Genomic DNA, 22133 nt, shown 5'->3' with positions numbered 1-22133 from the left:
TGCATGGAGAGAATGCGCACGGCCCCTCAGCCGAAACTAAGCAGCCCCGTCTGTCGCAAGCCACACTTTACTTCTCACTGTTCTGAACTGTGCTCTTAAAATGAAAAGGCTCACGAAAGCAGAATCGGGCCCTTCCGCCTGAGAGCTTGCACACGTATTGGGCTTGAGTTGTAAATGTGTTGAAGTTTCTCCCTTGTGAGATCCTTAGCATTTGTGCTGCATAACTGCCACATTTTGTGGAGTGATCACAAATTTGGCAATTTGTACGCAATAGTATTTCATTCTGTTCGAAGAAAAGCATTGCAAACCTTTTCATGAAATTGTGGCAGATTGTTGAAAATTTTTTAGGTTTTATATAAGCCCTGACTGTTTTTAGCATGTGATTAGCAAAGATGTATGGCAATTTTAAAAATAGACTTTGCTCCTTTTAAACAGTCCTAATGGATTTAAAAATACAACTCGAACTACACAAGAAAAGCAACGGTAAAACAAACACATAATTGCTTGCCTTCGTTTCCCAAATTAATGAACAGCAACCTTCCCCGACATGTGCAATTCTTCACAAGGCAGGGCACACACAACACATAAATTCCCAATTTCACACATCTCCAGTTGATGCGTCAGCTGCAAGATCCACTTGCGTTCTTGCAGCAACGCTTTAAACGTCACTACCATGTCGTGCTCTTTCCTGCTGGCCTGGAGTAGCCTACTTCACATCTAAAATTGTAACGACTCAGCCAGAATAATTCATCATAAATAAATAAACCATTGCTATTTTCCTATTTAAAAAATCTGTTTACTTAGCAGGAGCAGTTATGCACAGCGTGAGGCCTTAACCAAATGAGTGACCCCGCAGTTCTGGGCAGGGACCATCTTGTCAGTCCTAGTCCACAATCTTGACAAAAACGCCTCTTTTTCTTTGAGCTCTGTTTGTTATCTCACACTAGACTGCAATTCCAACTGTATAGTCCACGTGTTTCGCTTTTATTTCCACCATACTGCTGACTTTGTGGATTCAATCAAATATCCAGTGTTACAAGGAAAACAGCATGCTATGAAAACATTGCAGTGATATTCTGATTGGGTGTACAAACTTGGTACTTCATCTTGCATTTCAGTTTGGCTGTGGTTTGTGTTCATTTTAGGTTGCTTCTGTTAATCAGAATGGCCGTCTTTGTATTAAGATCATCTCGTATGCTGGTTTGATACCTGAATGAAGCTGTGCCACATTATTTATTTGTCTAAAAGGTGCTGCGGTGCTTGCGTATCGAGCATAATGGCTGGCCAATCACTCAAGTGATTCCTCTCTGACGGGAACATTCAAATCTGACCCCCTTCTTTTACATGGCGAGCTGTCAAACCAGTACGCTGCTGCAGCATTCGTTGGATCTCTCAGTTTGCCCATTGAAAGGTTCCCACGCAGACTGCGGTTGCGCTGGGAAAATGAAACATCGCTCACACCCTCGTGTCGCAGACAGCTACAGCTATTTGTAAGACTTTCTCCGAATCAATAACACAAACCTTCATTGCGAAGTGAACGGCGGTGTGTTTAATCTTGCCATGAACAGGGCTTCAATCGAGACCGTTTGACTCCGGACTCATACCACAGTGAAAAACATACAGCGATGAATTTATCACTTACCGAGGCGTCTTTTGCTGAAGTCATGGAAAAAGGAAATTGTTAGTCATTTATTTTTTCGTGAAATAAACCGGAGATACGTGACCGCGGGATTGATTCAGCACTTGTCTCTTTGGAAATGACATGATCTTATCAAACCCTCATCTGTCTCAATCAAACGTAATTGAAGGAGCCTAATATGGGGTCTTACTGGATGGAAATGTGTAAATCTCTTGCTTCTCATGTGGAATCTTTTGGGCAGATGAAGGGAGAAATGCAGTCCTTCTACCATAGTGCTGCAATCAAAATACATTTTAAATGGCTGTAAAATAAAAAAAGAACAAATAAAATAAATACTATGATATTATGCTGTTGTTATTCTGTTTGGATGTGTGAGTGAATGGTGAGGGAATGGTGTGTGTGCCTTGTAATAGATTGGCGACCTGTCCAGGATGTATTCCTGCCTCTTGCCCAATGCATGCTGGGATAGGCTGTAGCGCTCTGAACTAAATGAGCGTGTATAGATGTTGGATGGATGGGTGGATGTTCTTTTTGGATTTAGATTTTTTATCCTGGAAATAGTAGAAATGTTGTTACACTGCCCACTGCTGGAGTAGGCTATTTGTTAGTATATGACCTTGTTTAAATTGTCAAGTAAATTTGCATAAAATGTTTTTTCGCCAGGGAGCAGTGACAGAAACCCGGCTCATTATAGGAATGTGTTGGTGTGCCTGCTTGTCCCTTTGCCATTACTGACTGTACCATAGGGACTGTATGGGCATCATGACTTGTTGTATAGCAGCCGTGCAGAGAGGAATGATTGTTGGTCAAGTTGAGTAACTAGCTAAGTCTGAGCAGTGAAATTACCTTCAAAAAGAGATCGAAACAGATGATAAGGTTTTATGTTAACAGATACTAGACATTTAATGAGCTATCTAGCATCTCTGTCTTTCGACTGAAAATTTGCTAGAAGACTTGATGGCAAACTTATTTGCCAGCTGTTGGTAGCTTGCTAACCTTGATAGCTGGCTGCACGAACAGTGGAGGTTAGGCTAGTGGAGGTTAGTTACCATTTTGATTTACCAGGCCGACAGCTTCAGAGCTTCAGTAGTGGCAATGTTCCCATCACTGGGGTTGACTCCTATTGGCTCATGCACTTTTGGCTGAATTGCTTCGATTATACCGCTTATATGGTTGGTTTTGGTGTTGTTTTCCATATAGTTTTCCATGTTCACCTAGCTGGCTAACAAACTGCTAGTGTGAATCCATTTAGTGGGCTGTCTGTCAAGAGCAAACTTGTGAATATTCATTAGAGATGGAACATGCCCCCTCATTCCTCCTTTTTTCCCATTTAGGCATTTGAGAAGGTGAGCATTAATCGTTTTATTTTTAAGAGGTGTCAGAAAACTGGAGGTGAAACTGTGGCTGTAGGCAACCGTGTTATTGCTTCTCAGCTCTGAGAAGCTATTACAAATAGCACTCATGCATAGGAACAGTGAGCTCCCTGGATAAAACCAGATCTTCGTCTTTTTACAGCAAATTTATTGTAGCTGAAACTGAGATGTCAATGACACAGAACTGTTTGTGATTTCCAACCATACAGAACCTGGCAATTCTGATTGAACGGTACTTTTAAAAAAGCATTTAAGTTCAAAAGCTTTCCTATAAAAGTTACTGTAGCTCAGGGATTCATTATATGAGATGGAGTGGAGGTGAAATTGGTGTTACGGTGAGAGGGGTAACATTAAAGACAGTTTCCACCATAATCCTCTGTTGTTCCTCATGGTGAATACCGTTCAGTGGTGAATATGGTTTTTAATGTATGTCCTCATTTCATGTAATCCCTGGATAGAGAGATGGATTGGAAGGAAGTAAGGGAGAGAAAGAAAAGGAGAGAGAATGCGTATGCGCATCATGAACACTCCTAATGCCATTTGAGCCCATCAGTTTTTGGGTGTAATGTGCTGAGCGAGGTGTCTCCCTCCTCGCACGCAGATCTCTTTACAGGCCCCACGGCGAGTTCCTGGACGGCGGCTCTGGCCGCGGCACTGATGAATGGGCCCTGGCCGCGGCGGGGCTGCCGTGGCGGAGCGCCAGGCCGTCGGGCAGACAGCGCCGCTCTCTGGTGCCAGCCTCTGCGCTGATGAAGTGATATGAGGACGGAGGACAGAGCAGTGCTGCCAGTGCAGCAGTACTACATGGCAGACCAATGTGAAGAGAGGAGGCACCTTCACATGGGCCTCACTTAGTCACAGTCACAGCGAAAAGACAGCATCATTATTATTATTATTATTATTATTGTTAATACCAAGGACTTTGAGTTCCTTCCAGTGGCTGAAAAGAAAAATGAACTATGAATGACAGCAGCAAACAGACAGGTATGGGAGTTAGATTAGTGTATGATTAGCGATGGGTTAGCTAAGCCTCATAAATCCCCAGTAGTGATAGGGGTAGTAGCTATTCGGTGGGTGGGTGACTGCTCTGCTGGCTGTGAAGTGGTGTCTGATGGCTCCAGATTAGCAGCCAAAGCCGAACACTTTGAACCGGGAGGAAAAGGGCCGGCTCTCGTTGGCGTGGAGAAACAATGGAGACTCTGCCCGCCTTTCGTGGGGACGCTGACGTAATGGTGCCTGGCTCTTCCTGCTGAGTTTCCTGATTGCGAGGAAGCCAAGCCCCTCTGGCTCTCCCCCCTCCCTGGGAGCCGGTGCCGGAGCAGGGCGAAGGAGCCGGAGGAAGCGGGCCGTTCCAGAGGAAAGTGTCGTAAATCAGGATGGCGGGAGGGCAGGTTAGGGCCCGTCAGAGGGAGGGATTGTCTCAGGGACCCAGCGGCTTCCTCCGATTCTTAATCGCGCGTGTCTGGAGCTCTCTTACGCCGAGGGTAAACTCGATTGTTTATCCACCGCCTCCCGCCCCGTGGAAGGGTGCCGCCGTCCTCCGAGATTAAGATATGACGTGCGTACACACAGTCGTACGCACGTGCACGCACACAAGCACACGGGAGAATCTGCGCATGTGCAGACACACACACACACACACACACACACACGCACGTACGCACGGGAATCAGTTTGCAGTTACACGTGCGTGCGGTCAGGAGACCTGTACGGACAGGTTTTAAAATGTGGATGTATTGTCACTCGCTGGCGATGCGTATTGTTCCTGAGTTGTGAGCAACACCCTATGATGCAGTTATATAAGCTATTGTGACATTTATAGTGTTCATTACACCACGTTACTGCACACCTAAGGTTTTTTTTGGGGGCACGAGGGATGAAGCAGGTTCAAAGGTTCTGCACCAAACTGGCTGTGCACCCTGGCCCATACAGCACCGTGCATATAGTGCTATTAAAATAGTCAGGCCACAGGCATTAGGACAGTAAATACCCTCATGTGTGAAAAAGAGTGGTGGTGAAGTTAAATGTGTTTCTACACATTATATCCCTTTAAATAAATGAAAGCAAGACCATGTTCCACATTTCAGTTAATCATTCTGTTCTTGGCTGATGTAATATATAATACTTATTTAATAATTGTAATAATTAGAATTATAACAGTTACTGTGCATTTTATTAATTCAGCTCTTCTGCAGTGCTTTAGAAGTAATAGCAGTGCGATGCTTTAACGTAAATCCTGTGTGTCCAGTACAAATTAAAGCAAGAATGAAGTCGCCACAGTCTATTCTTGTTAACTTCAGAGGTCCGTCTTTCCAAACTACACCCATACCACCTCTCAACACTGCTCCGGAACTAGAGTGGACATTTAATTGGCTGTCTTTTATAAGCTTATAGATTATAAGCTTTAGATTTGTGTTAGTACATATTTCCATCACCTTTGCTGTAACAGTGCAGAAGCCAGAGAGCAGAGCATGTGCCACCTGGTGTTGGAAAAGCGCAACTGCACCTGGTTGAAAACATGTTCTATCTTCCTGCTGGTTTGAATCCTCAGCAGTGCCATACAGTTGTGCCAGCATGCGTGCTTGGCCTGCTGTGGTTCAATACTGTGTACTGTGAAAAAGCAGATCCATAATTCACATTTTAACAATGTTGTTCCACATATTTGCTGTGTATTGACCTGTAATTGTCACTCGCAGCAAAGAAGCTTTGGCTTTTGGTGCAAGCCACTGCTTTGGGAAACAGGCAAGCTACGGTTTTTCCCTTAAACTATGCCGTCTCCCAGGGAAAATATAATATTTGTCAGAATGGATTAGCATGGATTAAGTCATTTTCAATGGACAGTATGAGTGTGTACTAAGTGTATATGTCAGTCATGACATTTTGTATAGTGGGGTACAGCCTCCTTCACAGGTGCATTGTATGGTGCGCTCTGACCGCGTGAGTGCATTACCGTGGTAACAGCGCAGATAAACTGAGTGTGATCTGTTATTTTCCTCGGAGAGAACTATAGGAAAGACACGTGTCATGTCCACCATTCCAACAGAAGGGTCAGGGTGAAGGTCCACCAGTTTCTGAGGTTTTTATGTGAACAATCCTATTGATGTATGCGTGACTCGTGTTTTTCTGCCCAATCGGATTGAGGGGTCCGATTCCCTCACGGCGCTGCCATACTTACTGTTGAGTTCCTGTGTGAAGCTGATTTTTTTTTGCTTTTGTTCGCAGATCTGAATATGGAATACAACCCCTCGGACCACCCGCGAGCCAGCACAATATTCCTCAGCAAGTCTCAGACCGATGGTGAGTTTTTCCTGAGTTTACGATGGTGTTGAATCATGGTTCTCACGTTCGCTTCCAGCTGCATCACGTCTGAAATGTAAGGGAGAATAAGACCTCGGATATTTTCAGGAGAAAAGTATTTTTATTTCTTTGCGTCAAGTCCTGCCTAGTTTTTGTGAAATGTTGTCTTGTATAGTATTTAATGTCACGCCCAAGAACTGGGCTTGTTTATTTATTTTAAATGTCCTATTACTTATTTATAAAATTTTGTAAATATTACTTATTTTCAATGAACTCTTAACTGAAAAATGACTGTCCTTCTCCTCATTGAAAACAGGTGGTTCAGATGTAAACACAGTCCTTTCTGATTGGCTGTTATATCACAAGCAGAATTGAGTCTCCATTTCCTGTGTCAAGGCATTTGATAACTTTTCACAATTTAGCACATATGCTGTATTTATAGTTTGCAAACAATCTCAAAAACAGCTTGGCAGGAAAACGCACGGGCCTGGTTCGGCCAGCCCTGAATTGTTTGGCGGCAGGAAACTCATTAAGCTCTCCTACTTCCTCTTCCTATTTGTGGTTTTACTCTGGTTGCAAGAGATTTTTCATTTAATTAAAAATCATTTAAATCACGGACTCTGCTGCCCAATATTTCAACACGAACACCTGTGCAAGGCCTTTAACGACCGTGATGTTCAGTACCTGCTGAGATTTTTTTTTTTTTTCGTGTCGATTTCAAGTACTGGGCAAAAACAGATGTAACTCTTTTTCCAGTTGCCGTTCCCAAGAAGAAAGGTAAGAGTCTTTGTTTCAGTGGGTGCAGCCATGTGAGTGGGTCCCCCATCGTACGGTAGCTCTGCTTCCGCAGCTGTGGACGGTCTCCTGTGAGCGTTGACTGCCGTTTGTTTCCCACAGCCCGCTTCTCAGAGTCCAGTGTTTCCAGTGTCACGCGTCCATGTCAGGGGGCTGAACCTCAGCTCTGGAGTACATGTTTGCGCTTTACATGTTATTTGTGCACAGCTTTAGCAGTTCGCCATGTTCTTCCGTGAAGGGCCTTTCAACTTTTACGTGCTTTCAAAGGTGTGGCGATCGATCTGAATTTAAACACAAGGCGTTTCCGGCGTGCATATTAACAGGTGTGTAGGTGTCTGCGACCAGGCCCTCAGCTGCATTTTCTGTGTTATTAATGAGGGAGATTATGCGCTGACAAGCAGATACGTGGCTCGTCTTCCTCGCTAGGCTGCAGAAACAGGTGGACGTGAGTAGCGTCGGAGTTCATTTGCCGACGACTGCGCAGAACTGTGCGCTAACCGGCTAGTGGTAGGTGGAATCGCGGTTCCCACGAATCTTGTTAATGCTCGAGCGGACGCATCGCTTTCGGAGCGAGGCAGAAAGGTGTCAGACGGGGTGGGGGGAGGGGCGGGACTGTCAGGGTAGTGTGCCTGAGCTCGTGTTGGCTCGCCGGTTGCCATGCCTACACGCCGCCGCGTCACTGGCACAGTGCCAGGGAGTCCTGCCATTTGTGCCCGCCCGTGGCCCCGGACTTCAGCAATCAATGGGAGTAATTATCCTGTAACGTTAGCGCTGGCTGTGTAAGCGTCCACCGGCTTCCACTGCCGCTCTCCTGAAGAACAGGAACAGGCCCTGTTCAGACTGCCCATGCTTCATTAGTGTCTTGTTTGCCATCTAGTGGTAAAATGAAGGTAACACCGTTTCCTTGGGCGGAGTCGGGCTCTTATTCTGTCCCTTAGCCTATTGGCTGAGTCCGTGCCTTTTCTAAGACCACTTGGCATTGGTCACAGTGAAAGCCACCGTAATGGTGCCAGTAGGGTGTGTAAATAATGATCCTGCAAGCTGTTACTTGTTTTGTAAGATTTTATGTCTCGGATGACATCACCTTTATGCAGTATTTGCAGCTGTCTTCTGAGATCTATTTCAGAGCCATTGTATGTATGAATAATACAAAAGTGTTGCTGTAACTTCCAGGGAAAATTATTGACATTCTGTAACAGCATGATTCTGGGAGGTAGTGAATGTGCACTGGTGAATGAAACATACTGTCTGTTTTGACATGAAAAAACCCCTTTTAATCCATTAATGCAAAAGTTTTATGGGGTAACACCGATTTCATTAACCATACATTTGTGTTTTGGCACAATAACACTCAAATGAATTCATTTAGAATGAATTATGTGCACCCAGATTGTATTTGTATTAGTATAGAGCAGTGCTATGGTTGTTGCCCAATGTCAGATTTTTTCTGAAATTTTTTTAATGTTACACCATTTTATACATTTTCTGTTGTACACATTGGTTGTAATAAGACCCATACACCTCTATTGCATTGTTTGAGAAGAATTAAGCATACATTTTTATGTATTGATTAATAAAATAAAATAAAATGTACCATTGGTTTGATTAATCATTCAGTCATAGCTGATTGATGTAGTTGAGTGATTTTGACTGGTGTGTATATGACTGGGGCCAGCTCTTTGGTGAGAAAGAGCAGATGGCTTGTGTGTCATTTTTCCTGTTAAGGATGTTAAATCTGGTGAAAATCGGCAATAGTCCGGAAATAGCCTCGTGGGGTGAACAGAGGTAGAAAAGCTTTTCCTTGAAATAGGTAGCTGATAGTCCGCTGATATTTGCCCATGGTCTTGAAGAGCACGAGTCTGCACCTTGCCAAGATGGAGTCATCATCAGGGTTTGTCTTTGTGATTGTTTCCATGCTGCTGGCTTGACTTACACATAGCATTCTGGAGAAGTCAGTCCCTCTCTTTTCTCTGATTTGTGGAGAGGGCTGGCATGGCCCCCCGCTTGTGTCTGCTGTTTCTGTGTTCTACTCTTGTTTTGCATGAAAGCAGTTTTTCTCAGTTTTTCATGTTATTTTGTTACACTGACACCAGGTCTGTCTTTACAGTGAGAGAAAAACGCAAGAGCCTCTACATTAACCATGTAAGTCCAAGGTATTTACTTTAATATGTGTGAATTGCATGAACCATTATCCTTTTTTGACAGTTCTGAATTTCTGAATTTAATTAAATACGTGTTTGTGAATAACGTCATGATTTTCATTTTATTTTTTATATGGCTGTGCAAAAAATATATTCATTAATTGTGTGTATATGTCAGGTCCCCCTTGAAAATGAGGTGCAAATCTCAATGGAGTTTTCCTGGGTAAATAAAGGATAAAGAAATACAAAACATCAGTACCGTCTGAAATGATCAGTATTTTAAGTGCGTTAGGAAAAAAAGATGAACATTTGTATGCCCTTATATCATTTTTGCAAGTTCATGCAATGGTTAGGATGCAGGTGCTCATTATAATCCAGTTCTCTAGCTTTTGTCAATTCGGCGCCTGCCCTGAGCACATTGTGAACTGAGAAATCAGCTCTGAGCCAGGAATTCCATTCCCAGAGCAGGCCTAAATAAATCATGGCTGTGTGGTGGAGCAGCAGAGAACTGTGAGCTGTCAGAGTGAATCTCTCTCACTCTGACACTCCCCTTCCAACCTTATTTTAGCCAAGACAAGCTAATGATGAGTAATAGAGAAAGTAGCTGCCTTCTGGGATATCCTCCCTCTCTCTCTCTCTGTCTCCCCTCCCTCCATCCCTTTCCCTCTCCCTCCCTGTCTCTCCCTCTCTCCCTCCCTCTCTCTCACGCTCTCCTTGTCTTGCTCTCACTCTCACCCCGGCCCCTCCCTCCCTCTCAGCACTGTCAGGACAAATTAGGGCTGTGAAAAGGGAAGGCCACTGCCCACCTGAGCACATCACAATTTGCTGCCACGATTCACCAGGTGTCCCGTGTCCAGGGGGTTCAGCTTTAATGATCTAACATAGCTGGTTATACATCACCCAGCTGGGGAGAGAGGTGAGAAGTCCCTCACCTTACCAGAGCTCCCAGGCTTGGCTTTGCCACTTCCTTGCTGAGGGAGATTATTATTGGGCATAAATTGTGGCAGGTGATTTGCTGTTGGGAGTCGAAATAGCCATATAAAAAGTGCAGAATAGTAAGGTATTATAGAACAAAAACATTTGGAAGAGCATTTCTGCTGATGGTACTTAATTTTGGAAAGCCATCTGGAGTAGGTGAGGTCTAAAAGAGCAATAAATAACTTGTAGCTGTGGAATTTATCTGCAGGCACAGTGTCATGAAAAAGTATTTGCCCTCTTTCTGATTTCCTCCATTATTGCATATTTATCACACAAAATGGTTTCAGCCATGTGGAATATTAAACAAAGGGAAACACAAAGCATGTTTTAAAAATTATTTCATTTATTTACTAACAAAGCCATTTCTAAGGCTCCGGGACTCCACTGAACCACAGTGAGAGCCATTATCTCCAAATGGAGAACACTTGAAACAGTGGTGAATATTCTCAGGAGTGGCTTGCCTGCCAAAGTTCCTCCAAGGCTGCCTCGACAACTCATCCAGGTAGTCAAAAAAGATCCTAGAAGAACATCCAAAGAACTGCTGGCAACTCTAGACTCAGCTGAGCTCGGTGTTCATGAAAGATATTTGGCAAAAATGGGATTCGCGAGATTGTAGCAAGACAGAAACCTCTACTAACCAAGAGAAACATCAATGGCTGTCTCACATTTTCAAAAATGCACCTGTAAGATCCCCAAGGAAAACAGGAAGGGGGCAGTTACTTTTTCACGGCACTGTAGCCCAGTTTTCAGTGTCCTCTTCTCAGCCTTAATGTGAGATGGAGCGAGGGCAATGGTGTCTAACGTTCCTGTGTTTCAGCATCCGCCTGGGCAAACGAGACGGAAGTACAGCTCCTGCTCAACCATATTCTTAGATGACAGCACAGTCAGCCAGCCCAACCTTAAGTACACCATTAAGTGGTGAGTGCTGCATCTATAACACTTGGGCCACCAGAAAAAAATAAAAATTACATTTAGTGTGTCTTCAGGAGAGTTGGTCTTTTCACTTAATTGTACTTAAAATGATTGCCTTTAATAATTATTGAATAATAATAATTTTTCTTTATTTTTGAATCAATTTGAAGCATAACAAAGTTGAGCACACTAATACAGAGGTCGGCAATCAGTCACTAACAACCTTTTCTCTTTACAGTGTATCACTTGCAATATATTACCACATAAAGAAGAGGTAAGTGATATTCTGTGTTAACCCTTGACTGGTTAGGACAGCCGTCTGTGTGTCTGTGCGTGTCCATGTGTGCGTGTGTGTGTGCGTGTGTGCGGGTGGCTGTCAAAAAATATTTGAATTTCGAAAACTATTCAAAAATCTTTCTTTTTTAAAGTTTGAAGTTAAATTTGAGCATTCGAATATTAGTTTTGGATCCCGTGTATTGTAATTAACATGCAGGCTTTAATTTCATGCGGCGAATCATGTTCATGCACGCAAAATTAACATGCAGGCTTTAATTTCATGCGGCGAATCATGTTCATGCACGCAAAGTTCATTTCCTGTGCTAACGTTACTTCCTCTGTCAACAAAAAATGTTCTGCCCTGGACCCAGGGCAAGTGGATCGTCTGGTTTTACTAATTCGTCTGGTTTTACTAAGTTCTAACTAATTACAAAAGCTAATATTCAAACTCAATTTCATGGCACTTTTGACAGCCATAGTGGCCAGTCATGTGTCCCCAAAATAGAATTAGAACAGTATGTGTGTGTGTGTGTGTGTGTGGACTGAAATGTATGCTAATTGTAAGAAGATCAATTCGATTTGTAAATGGTAATGGTAAATGGACTGCATTTTTTGTAAAATTTGTAAATGAAACTTGCTGAATTATTTTTGGGTTGCTGTGAATTTTCAGTTGAACATTCTGTGTTCTCTTGAAACATCTGTAGCATTTTCCTCCGTGTGTTAAACTCATGAAAAAGGCTGGCTGTGGTTTTCACTGCCTCGTGGAGTTTGGAGAAAAGGCAGCAGTGCTGGGGGGACATCAAACGCGTCCATAGCAACCCCTCTCCCCCACACTGAGACACAGACACACACACACACACGTACACACAGACCAAGTTCAAAATGTCATGCTCCTTTGAACCCTGACATGGAGGTTAACCAAACCCTGGACAATCGATAGTCCGCCATTCAATACCAGTGGTGAGATGATTTAAGGCGCTGATAGCATAGCAAAAAGTGCCAGCTAGCACTTGGCTTTTGGCCATTTGGGTGGTAGGCACCCCTCTCTTCTATTCTACAAGGTTTGGCCTCATTCCCCAAGAGCTCAGGGTGTACTCTTGGCAGTGTTTCCTGCACAGTGTGACTTGTTACCTCCAACTCAATCAACAATGAGTGTAATTAATTAAAACTGGGCCTGCTCAGAGTTACTGCAGTAGTGCTGTAATTGCATCAGTATAAATGCTTAGTAAATGCTTGCAATGCCTCAACGGCGACATCTTTCTGATCTTTCTGTGTATTTCCTTTTCAGAGATACAGACGGAAGAATGTTGTTAGATATTTTCGATGAGAAACTTCATCCACTTTCGGTAAATATTTTTTACATTGTCTGTTTGCAGTTTATGATGACTTAGGCTAATACTGGTGGATGTCTTCATTAGTTAATAAACTAATATTTGAATCATTAGTGTAATTCCTTCAATCTTTCAGTGTTATGAGCTCTTCTGGATGTACCAGTGTGTTGTGCATTGGATTGTATGGGGGCATATAAAAGGACGGTTGTTGTTGCGCGCATGCTGTGATAACACACGCGAACCCTGTTCGAACCTCCCTCCTCCGTTCCTCAGAAGTCTGAAGTTCCATCGGACTACGATAAGCACGACCCGGAGCAGAAGCAGATCTACCGCTTCGTTCGAACCCTCTTCAGCGCGGCCCAGCTAACTGCGGAATGTGCCATCGTCACACTGGTGAGGGAGCGGGGGGGGGGGGTCGGGGGAACAGATTTATCATCTCATTGCGGCACCTGGCTCAGACAGTCTGCCTGTTTCGTACGGAGCGCTTGAGGAGTGTTTAGTGACTCACTGCAGCCGCCACTTCAGTTGCCGACGGCTGTTTGCGCAGTTTGTCAGTGTTTTGTAATTATCAATCGATAGCCTTCCTCCGCCGGCGGTCCTTCCCTTCAGCGTTCCCTGGAGCCGCCAGATTTGTCACACTTCAGGTCTCTCCTGTGGCTTGGAAATGGCAAGCCTTCGATAAGGTCTCAGTGCGGGCCAGGCAGGGGCAGTTTGAGTCTCTGGTCCCACAGCTGTGACGATCTGGTGATTACTTGATGGTGAGTTCCCACTCATCACTGTAAAGCACTCTGAGTGTTCGGAAAAGCGCTACATAAATGCAACGATTCATTCATTCATTTATTCATTCATACTATGCCACTGCGATGTCTGGTTAGTCTGGCCTGGTCTTCAGAGAAGAGCGGTAATGAGTGAAAGAAGGGAACTGCTGGGGTGAGAGCGGGGGATGTGAGAAGGATGAGAGATGAGAAAAAGCTTGGTAGCCAAAAACTTTATGAATTTAAAGGCTTCTGTCCCACACCGGTTCATATTGAATGGCTGTTTTGGTCTTTTACCAAGCAGTGAGCGTGTGCAGTTCGCTCTCCTCCTCAGTCTTCTGAGAAGCAGGGGACCCAGGGCGGGGTCTTTTGGGCTGCGCGGGGAAGCGGCGCACGCCCTGCTGTTGGGTCGTGCGCCTCGTCGTTGCGGAGGGCCCTGGCGTCAGCGCCTCCGCCGTCGCAGATCAGCTGCAGGTCCGGAGGGAGCCTGGCCTCGCCGCCGCTCCAGCTGGCCCCGCGCTCGGATGTCCCCGGCTGAGGCGGCTGCGTATCTGCGGCCACCGCCGCGGAACGACCCCGACAGATGCACAGGTGTGTCTGAGTGGCTGTAATCTGGCCCGGCGTATTGTCCGAGCGCCCCGGGGACTCCCCGGGTGGCCAAATGCCGTCTGTAATTGAATACAGCTGGGGAATGCTGGCGACGTGCGCGCGCCCCGAGGCTAATTATAGTGACGAGTTTCGGGCTTCCTGTTCGTCCTCCCTCCTCTCTCATTAGGGCCCCGTGTCTGCCGTGCCAGAAATCTCCCTCTCTTCCTTCCAAACTTGCATTTGCACGGCATTTGATGGCACGACAGCTCATTGACAGAAGAGAGCTTATTCCCATTCTTATCTATAATAGGATGTCGACATGGCTCTTTTGTCTGACGCTTTTCATGAATTCTATCTCAGTATGGGTCTTTGGATGGACAAGTGGCACCGTTTGCCTCTGGTGTGTTTGTTGCTATCGATGCTTGCGGATCTAATGCCTGTGTGGTGTGCCCTGGAGGTGTTAAAAATCTTTAACTTCCTTCACTCCCTCCAGCACTCTGTCGCTGACCTTTTCTTTGCGAGTGGTGTGCAGTGTGTGGTTGTGTACTGCCTTTGGGGAGACTTGGCATTCGGGAGATGAGTTTGTGAGACTGGCAGGTCCCTGAGCGCGTCTGGTCCGTCCCCCCTGGGCGGCGGTGGCGGTGATGGGGAGTGCGGAGGTGCTGAGGGCCGCGCCTCGTGCGTGAGCGGAGCCCGCCTCGCGCTGCGTGTCTGTCACTGCCCTCGTTATGGGAGCCGTCTGGGTGGGCACTTCGGCGCTGCTCTGGGAGGGTAGCAGCAGCGTGACGTGGAGATTCCCGCCGGTTTCCCTGGTGCCCGCCACCGCTGTCGCCACGGCACATTCAGGAGCGTGACATTTCATACGGAGCCCCTGCACAAGGCCAAACTCCTCTTTTTGCTGCTGTCCAGAGATGGATGTAGTTTTATCTAGAATAATATTCATGTTGAAATTTGAAAAACTGAAAGAAAATATGTTTTTATGTATGTCAAACACTAATGCAGTCAGGTATAGGACCAGTATTGTCAACATTTAGTATTTAATTTGGAAATTAGTTTAAACTAGGAAGTAAGAAACTGTGTTGGAAGTGTAGCCTTGTTGTGAACATACTCCTCTTGTAAACAAACTCCTTAAACATACTCCCATTGTAAACATACTCTCCTTGTAAACATGTTCCTATTGTAAACATATTCCTGTTGTGAAGTCTTTTGTAAACATACTCCTGTTGTAAACGCTTTTGTAAACATACTCCTGTTTTGAAAACACGGTCTTCTTGTAAACGTACTCCTTTGTTGGAAACGTATGTTGAAGCTCAATAACAGAAAGAGAAGGATTGTGGCTAATTGCTGGGAGCAAGGCCCCAGTCATTTGGTGTAGATAATTTACCTGAAAGAGATTTAGCTCAGGGTAATAATCAGCAACTCCACAGCCAAATGTGTATTGGAAGGCCATGTGTCTGAGCCGGGGCTGGAACGTCAGTGATGTTGAGGACAGTGCCACCTCAGCCATAGGTTTGTTCTTATATGCTCGACAGTGCTTAATACTTTCTAATGTCTCTTAGTAACAGCGAAGATCCCTTTACAGCAGGACTGTCAGCTGGATATGTACCCAGAATGAATCACTTGGTGTTCGAGGAAAGCCTTAATGAGTCCGGAGGGATCCTGCAGTCCTGAACAGCAATTTTAATACCAGTGTAAAATGAAATGAAGTCAGAGTTGCGGTATCTCTTTTCAGTTGACCGTTTTATTATCTGTCATTTGAAAGCGGGGCTCTCTTAGCCAGCTCATTTGATAAACTCAACTCACTTAAAGATAGCTCCGCTTGCCTAATAAATCCGACGCATCTACAGACTGACCTGTGGACTTGATAAACAGAATACACCTGTTGACTGACCTACTTACCTTATAAACACAATACATCTTAAAAGACATCTACTAACCTGATGAACTTAACACACCTGAAGACAGACATCTTACCTGATATATTACACCTCAAGACAGATCTCCATACTGATAAACCCAGACAAATGATAGAGATCCATAAATCCTCGGTACCAAATGTACAGCTGCTTTGTTTTCATGTGTTCACATTGTTATCCAGAATCTAGCTCACAAGCGAATTCCACTTCTTTGCGCAGTTAGTAGAACTTCAGTAGAAGTCTTGTATAAGGCCTTACTTGTATTTATATTTGAATAATAATACGTGGCTGGCTGTGGGTGTTTTCCTCATGGCAAATTTGCCTTTGTGTGTGTGAAGGCCCCCTGCTGCCTTCCTCTGGCAGCGCTTCTGAAAAAGCTGCTTTAGCAAAGGCGCACACAATGTTCATTTATAGAGGCTGAGAGACGTCCTGTCGTTCCTGGCGTGTGCCATCCAATTAACCAGCTGAACAGCATGCGAATGCCACTGTAACCGGTAACCAGGCCTCTGCGACAGAACTGCAGCAAACTACACGCTGTCCTCTTTAGTGTTGACATTTCTCTCTGTCCAAGAAAGTAATTGCTCCTGTTGTTTCACCGTGTTAGTGCATACAGCATTACTTCCTACTTTGTACTGTGATGACTTGTGTGATCCCTCTGTAACGTATTTGTTATTGTGCAATGGAAATATGCAGTAAATAAATGGATTATATGCACTATTATATTTATTTAGGTTCGTTTCATCCGGGTAGGTTGACTAATGGTGTCTTGGGGAAATATGTTGGGGATAAGTAACGGCTAGTGACAGGACTTTGGTTTAACATCTCATAGAAAGGACAGTGGCCTCCATCAGTGTCTCCATCACTACACTGGGACAATAGTTTAATTTCTGCCAGAGGATAGAGTGCTCCCCGCCGCCCCACCACCATCACTTTCTGTGGCAATGTGCGAAAACAATCAGCTCACCAGTTTCGTTTCTCCATAGCAGTCTTGATGTGATAATATGATGGGCTGATAGGATGATGCGACTCGAACACCAGTGGGGTGATGCATGTGATGCACTGCTGAGGCTGTAAATTAAGTGAAAATGTTTTGCCTCAAAAAGTAGCCTGTTCATGCTCATCTGGACCTCTTTTATTTTTATCATTTTTTATTGAATCATTTTTACTAGTCAAACTCATAAGCAAAGCTATGCAGCTATAGCTATAGACTCGGTTCTCTAGACTCATGCCCTGTGCTTAATAATTTTTGTTATAATAATAAAATATGATTTCCTTAGTAAGTTGGCATCTTTGCACATCTCGGTTATTGATATTCTGTAACGTGCACCCCTAAAAGATACTAAAGCAAGGCGTAGTTCAGGTAGTAAAATAAAATTCACACAGGGCTATCGGAGAGCATAGCATTTGAAGTATCTTAATCCAGCTAACTTGTGGTAATACCTACTACCACCACTAGTCCCTCACTTTCAGAGGGGCCAGCAGGGGAAAAGCTGACGGGTGATAACAGGACTACACAGTGGGAGGGCCCATTCCCATAAGGCCTGATGTGCAGTAAATACTACCCTCTAAAGAAGGAATGGAGAGGAATGGGTCAATAGATGGAAGTTGGAAAACGACTGCACTGTTGTACCTGCTGGCTCTGTTGCATAAGCAGTTATTTAAATGAAGCTGGATAACACAGCCTTGTTCGTGTCAGCAGATGTGTGAATGTGAGGACTGGGTTTGGCTCACAGCTCCAGGTGCATATTATTAGCAGCCTGTGGAGACAGCGTGACCTGCTGACACTCACTTAATGCACACTTACAGAATACGTGTAACACATATAAGGAGGGGAAATGTGCGGCAGTGTAGTATAATGGGTAAGGAACTGGTCTTGTATCCTAAAGGTCACCGGTTCGATTCCCAGTTTGGACACTGCCATTGTACCCTTAAGCAAGGTATTTAACCTGCTTCAGTACATATCCAGCTGTATAAATGGATGCAATGTAAAGAAAAGTTGTGTAAGTCACTCTGGAGCGTTTGCTAAATGTCTGTAATGTAATGTAATGCTTTATATCAGGCCAGAGGTAGCTGTTGTGTCATTCAAACCTGTATCTATGTTGGTGTCGCACATAGCCTGTTCCAAATCAGTCTTGATTAAATACAACACAATGATTAGAATGCCATGTGCTGCAGCCAAGAAATACATTTTTATTTTCTACATTTTATTTTCATATTTGTATTTCTTATTTTTTTAATCCAGCTTCTGGTTTAGCAGTCATACGAAAGGGTGAATACAGCAGTAGGCAGGAATGGGAGGTTTTTTTAATTGAACACGGGTATTGTGAAAGCCCGGTGGTTGTATTCTGACAGGTGTCAGTGTCTTATTTTATTTCACTGTGGAAAAGGTGGAGCTCTACACTGGCCTTTTGGAAGATTCCTTCAGCTTAAGATTTGCCATTGATGTGGTGAATGGCTTTTATGTTTTTAAGGACACAAAAGGCTCCTAATTACGTCAGCTCTGCAGTATTTAGTTTCCCTCCTGACCACTTTCCCTCTTGCTCCATTACCTCACCTAATCCCCTGCACTTCCAGTTTTTTCAGTGCAGAATTATGTGCGTTGAAACAATCCAGTCCAGTCTCGTTTGAAAAGAAATGAATATTTTAGATGCTATATTTTTACCTTGTTGCTTTACTTCTATCAGATGAGGATTCTGTGTAATTTACTAATAGAGCCATTTACCCTTCAGAAACATTCTTGTAGCTACATGTTTCTTGAAGGTATTTTTCATGTACAAAAGAATTGGTTTGTCATAGTCCTGGTTCTACTCTTTTCAAGGGCAAAATCAGTTAAGCACGGTGTTATCTGAAACACTTTCAAAGACAAGGCAACCCTAATTGTCAGAGTTTTAGAAGACTTTAAGCTGTTCTCTTTGTTTAAAATCTTCTAGGTAGCCAGTCCTTTATTTTGCTGTTATTTGACAATGAATGGCATTCTGTGGTTCCTCTAAAAAAGGGGGAGCACTATGCTGTCGAAGGTGCCATCTTTTGGGCGAGAAATTAAAGTACTTGGGAGAAGTTTTTGTTTTTTGTCTCAACATGGTCATTAAAGATCCCAGGACTATTACTGAAAGAATACGGGTGTGCACCCCAGGGTCCTGGCCAAATTATTTAAAAAACTGCCTCTGATTGGCTACGCAGTCCCTTGTATTCTCCACCAAGTACAAAAAGAATAGAGTTTGCAAATGAAGTTAAAGGTAAAAGTTAAAGGTAATGTTAAAATGAAATTGCACCATGATTTTTACCTTGCCACACGGCGCTTGTTCACTGTACTGTAAAAACAATCATCTTGGTTTGCTGTTGGTTTGCATTGATTTTTATTATTGATTTTTTTGTCCCTTAACAACGCCGTGCTCTCGCCTCGTTTCGTAGGTGTACCTTGAAAGGCTTTTAACGTACGCAGAGATCGACATCTGTCCCGCCAACTGGAAGCGGATCGTCCTCGGTGCCATCCTGCTGGCCTCCAAGGTGTGGGACGACCAGGCCGTGTGGAACGTGGACTACTGCCAGATCCTTAAAGACATCACCGTGGAGGACATGTGAGTCTGCGTTTGAGTTACCTCAGCAGCTCCAAACAAGTATGGGGGAACAAGGATTCTGCAGCCAAAGGCTCAACTCAAAATGGGTGGGGGTCTGAGGTTCTACTGATGACTTGCTGATTTGGACCAATGAAAATTCTCGCAGGTCAGCAGTGGACAGCCCATGGAAGCTCCTCTTATTATTTGCTTCTATCAAGCCTCCATGATCTGTCCGTTGGCCTTAAGGCTCACTGACACATTTTGTGGAATGGGAATGCTTACTATGAGATTGTACAGATGCTATTCTCATACACAAGGATATATATGTATTAGGCTAAGTAGATTGGACGTTATGGCTGAGGTCCATGCGAGAGTCAGCTGTGACACGGGGCGGTCTGAGGGGAGCCTGCCAACGCAGCCCGCGTTGCCGTAGCAACTGCCAGCAGTGTGGCCGGGCGTACAGAGCAGGGCCCGGGAAGCTCCGCCTTCGCCGCTGTTCCGAACAATCTGCACCGGTGCCCAGGGGAGCGGTCAAACCGGGGAAATGGGCCAGCTGCTCCTGCTCGCACGAGTCATCGAAACCAGGAATGATCCGGCTGGAAGGGGCGATGCGCAGCATGACTAGGGCATTACCCACAAGCCCTTTGGCTCGCTCCGCGCGTGCAGTTAGCATCGGGAGCAGTTGTCTTCGCGGCATTCTTAGCTCGGGTGACACACCACAACAGTAAACCGAATGTGTGAGATTCTCCCGTCGGAGGAAGTTTTTTCAGTGCCTCCCCTGCTGGCTAAATTTAGCTGGTCTGTTGCTACAGGAATTTGAATATCTGTGTAGGCAGAAAAACAGCTTTGTGTTCTGGCTTGCTCTGTTTAACCTTCCAAGTCAAAGAGGCTTCTGGCAGAAAGGTGGACCTTGTTGATGGAGTTTAAACCTTCACCTACTGCAATGAATATCACGGCTTTCAAACGCAACAGTCCTGTAAGCGAGCATCTGCTGACGATCCTACAGTCTTTCAGTGCTCTACAATTGTGTTCTACAACCCTGGGGTGATTGCGTGTGTCTAACTGACAGATTTGCAATATTCTGACATCCTAAATGTATTGTGAAGATTCTTGGAATCATTTTGTTCAGATTTGCTGATGCAACATCATACAGTTTAGATTTTGCTAAATCTTATCAATACTATTAATGACTGGCTATTGAGTGAAATGGCTGAATGAAATCACAAAATTTGTTGATGCTCAGGATTTCACATGCTTGTATTGTCTGAGTCCAGAAAAAAGATATGGGCCTATTGGTTTGTCATATTCTTTTCATCACGTTTACCTAATTTATGCCACATGCAAAGTTTTATAAAGTTTTATAAAATAATGTGTACAGGACCTTACAAGAAAAATGAGATATTCCATAAAGACGTGAGGTAGTTGTCACTGTATGTAGTAGGGTAGGTAAGTATTATGATTTTATGATTGCTCTACTTTTTTTGTACAGTTCATGTTATATCCCTTGTACCCTGCACTGAATTTTATGTATTGCATCCAACAAAGTGCTCTGCAGCTCTTTGTGAGAAGGCTTGTATTATAGGGGCATTTTATCCAAAAATGAAATAACCCTATGCTTCCACTTACCCGGAGTGCTGTCTATCCATTCAGATAGTATTGCTGAGCTTTGAAGTTTTCTAGTTATCACCTGCAGCTCACCCTGATATAAAAAACTTTTTAAAAAAATTTAAAAAAAGTTGACACTGCACTCCAGAATACTGCCTTACTTTGGATGAGATTGTGTGGATATAGGCCTACAGTTTTTGTACTTTGGTAGAAAGTAGTTTTTGATAAAACTGCACAACAGGGTCAGTGGATGTTCGTGAGTAACCGTGTAATTATATTTGCAAAGGGATGTTGCTGATGAGTTTTTCAAATGTAGATTTTTGGTGCTTTGAGTGCCACAAAAAATCCCTTTGAGGTCTATTGTATCGGGGTGAGCTGCAGCAGATATCTAGAACTTGTCAAATCCCAGGGAAACTAAGTGGAAACATTATGCTTTATTTCATTTTTGGGTGAACTGCCCCTTTAAGTACAATGGGATGGATTTCATTTGTTTTCCAATGTTTTTCTTTTGGTTTCCATAGGAATGAACTGGAGCGGCAGTTCCTTGAGCTGTTGCAGTTCAATATCAACGTGCCGTCGAGTGTTTACGCCAAATACTACTTTGACCTGCGGTCCCTGTCCGAGGCCAACAACCTGAGCTTCCCCCTGGAGCCGCTCAGTCGGGAGAAGGCCCAGAAACTGGAGGTGTGGCCCGAACGCCATCTGCCCTGACACAGCAAATCGGCACTACTCAGGGGGCTACAATCCTCATGACATGCCATATATTGTTTGAGTAAAGTCGAAACAGTGACGTATGCGCGTTGTGATGTCGATTAAAACAAACTGTAACAATATTATTTTACTCGCCTCTGACAGGATTAAAATGGCTTCTCTTCATAAAACAAAGTACACTGTTACCTCTGCAGTTTCACAGCTTAGGTTTAAGGGGTAATACTGTGGTAGCAGTGGGACATCATTGAGCACATTTACA

At 44.2% G+C, this 22133-nt stretch overlaps 1 protein-coding gene across 2 annotated transcripts in view; it reads left to right on the top strand.

The window, feature by feature from the left end:
- Window positions 1–22133, top strand: part of ccny (cyclin Y) — a 61271-nt gene that overhangs the window by 33335 nt on the left and 5803 nt on the right. The window contains exons 2-10 of one of the 2 annotated variants that reach the window (XM_035414570.1): window positions 6235–6309; window positions 7066–7086; window positions 9212–9246; window positions 11041–11141; window positions 11374–11409; window positions 12700–12757; window positions 13016–13135; window positions 19413–19579; window positions 21685–21847. In XM_035414570.1, the coding sequence (XP_035270461.1) occupies window positions 6235–6309; window positions 7066–7086; window positions 9212–9246; window positions 11041–11141; window positions 11374–11409; window positions 12700–12757; window positions 13016–13135; window positions 19413–19579; window positions 21685–21847 (776 nt within the window). The remainder of the gene's footprint in view (window positions 1–6234; window positions 6310–7065; window positions 7087–9211; window positions 9247–11040; window positions 11142–11373; window positions 11410–12699; window positions 12758–13015; window positions 13136–19412; window positions 19580–21684; window positions 21848–22133) is intronic. The other variant, XM_035414571.1, reaches the window with a different exon arrangement.

The sequence above is a fragment of the Anguilla anguilla genome, chromosome 4 (genome assembly GCF_013347855.1).
Source record: "Anguilla anguilla isolate fAngAng1 chromosome 4, fAngAng1.pri, whole genome shotgun sequence".
In the NCBI taxonomy this organism is placed as follows: domain Eukaryota; kingdom Metazoa; phylum Chordata; class Actinopteri; order Anguilliformes; family Anguillidae; genus Anguilla; species Anguilla anguilla.
Note: the sequence above shows the minus strand (reverse complement) of the source record. Positions and strands in the feature narration are given on the sequence as shown.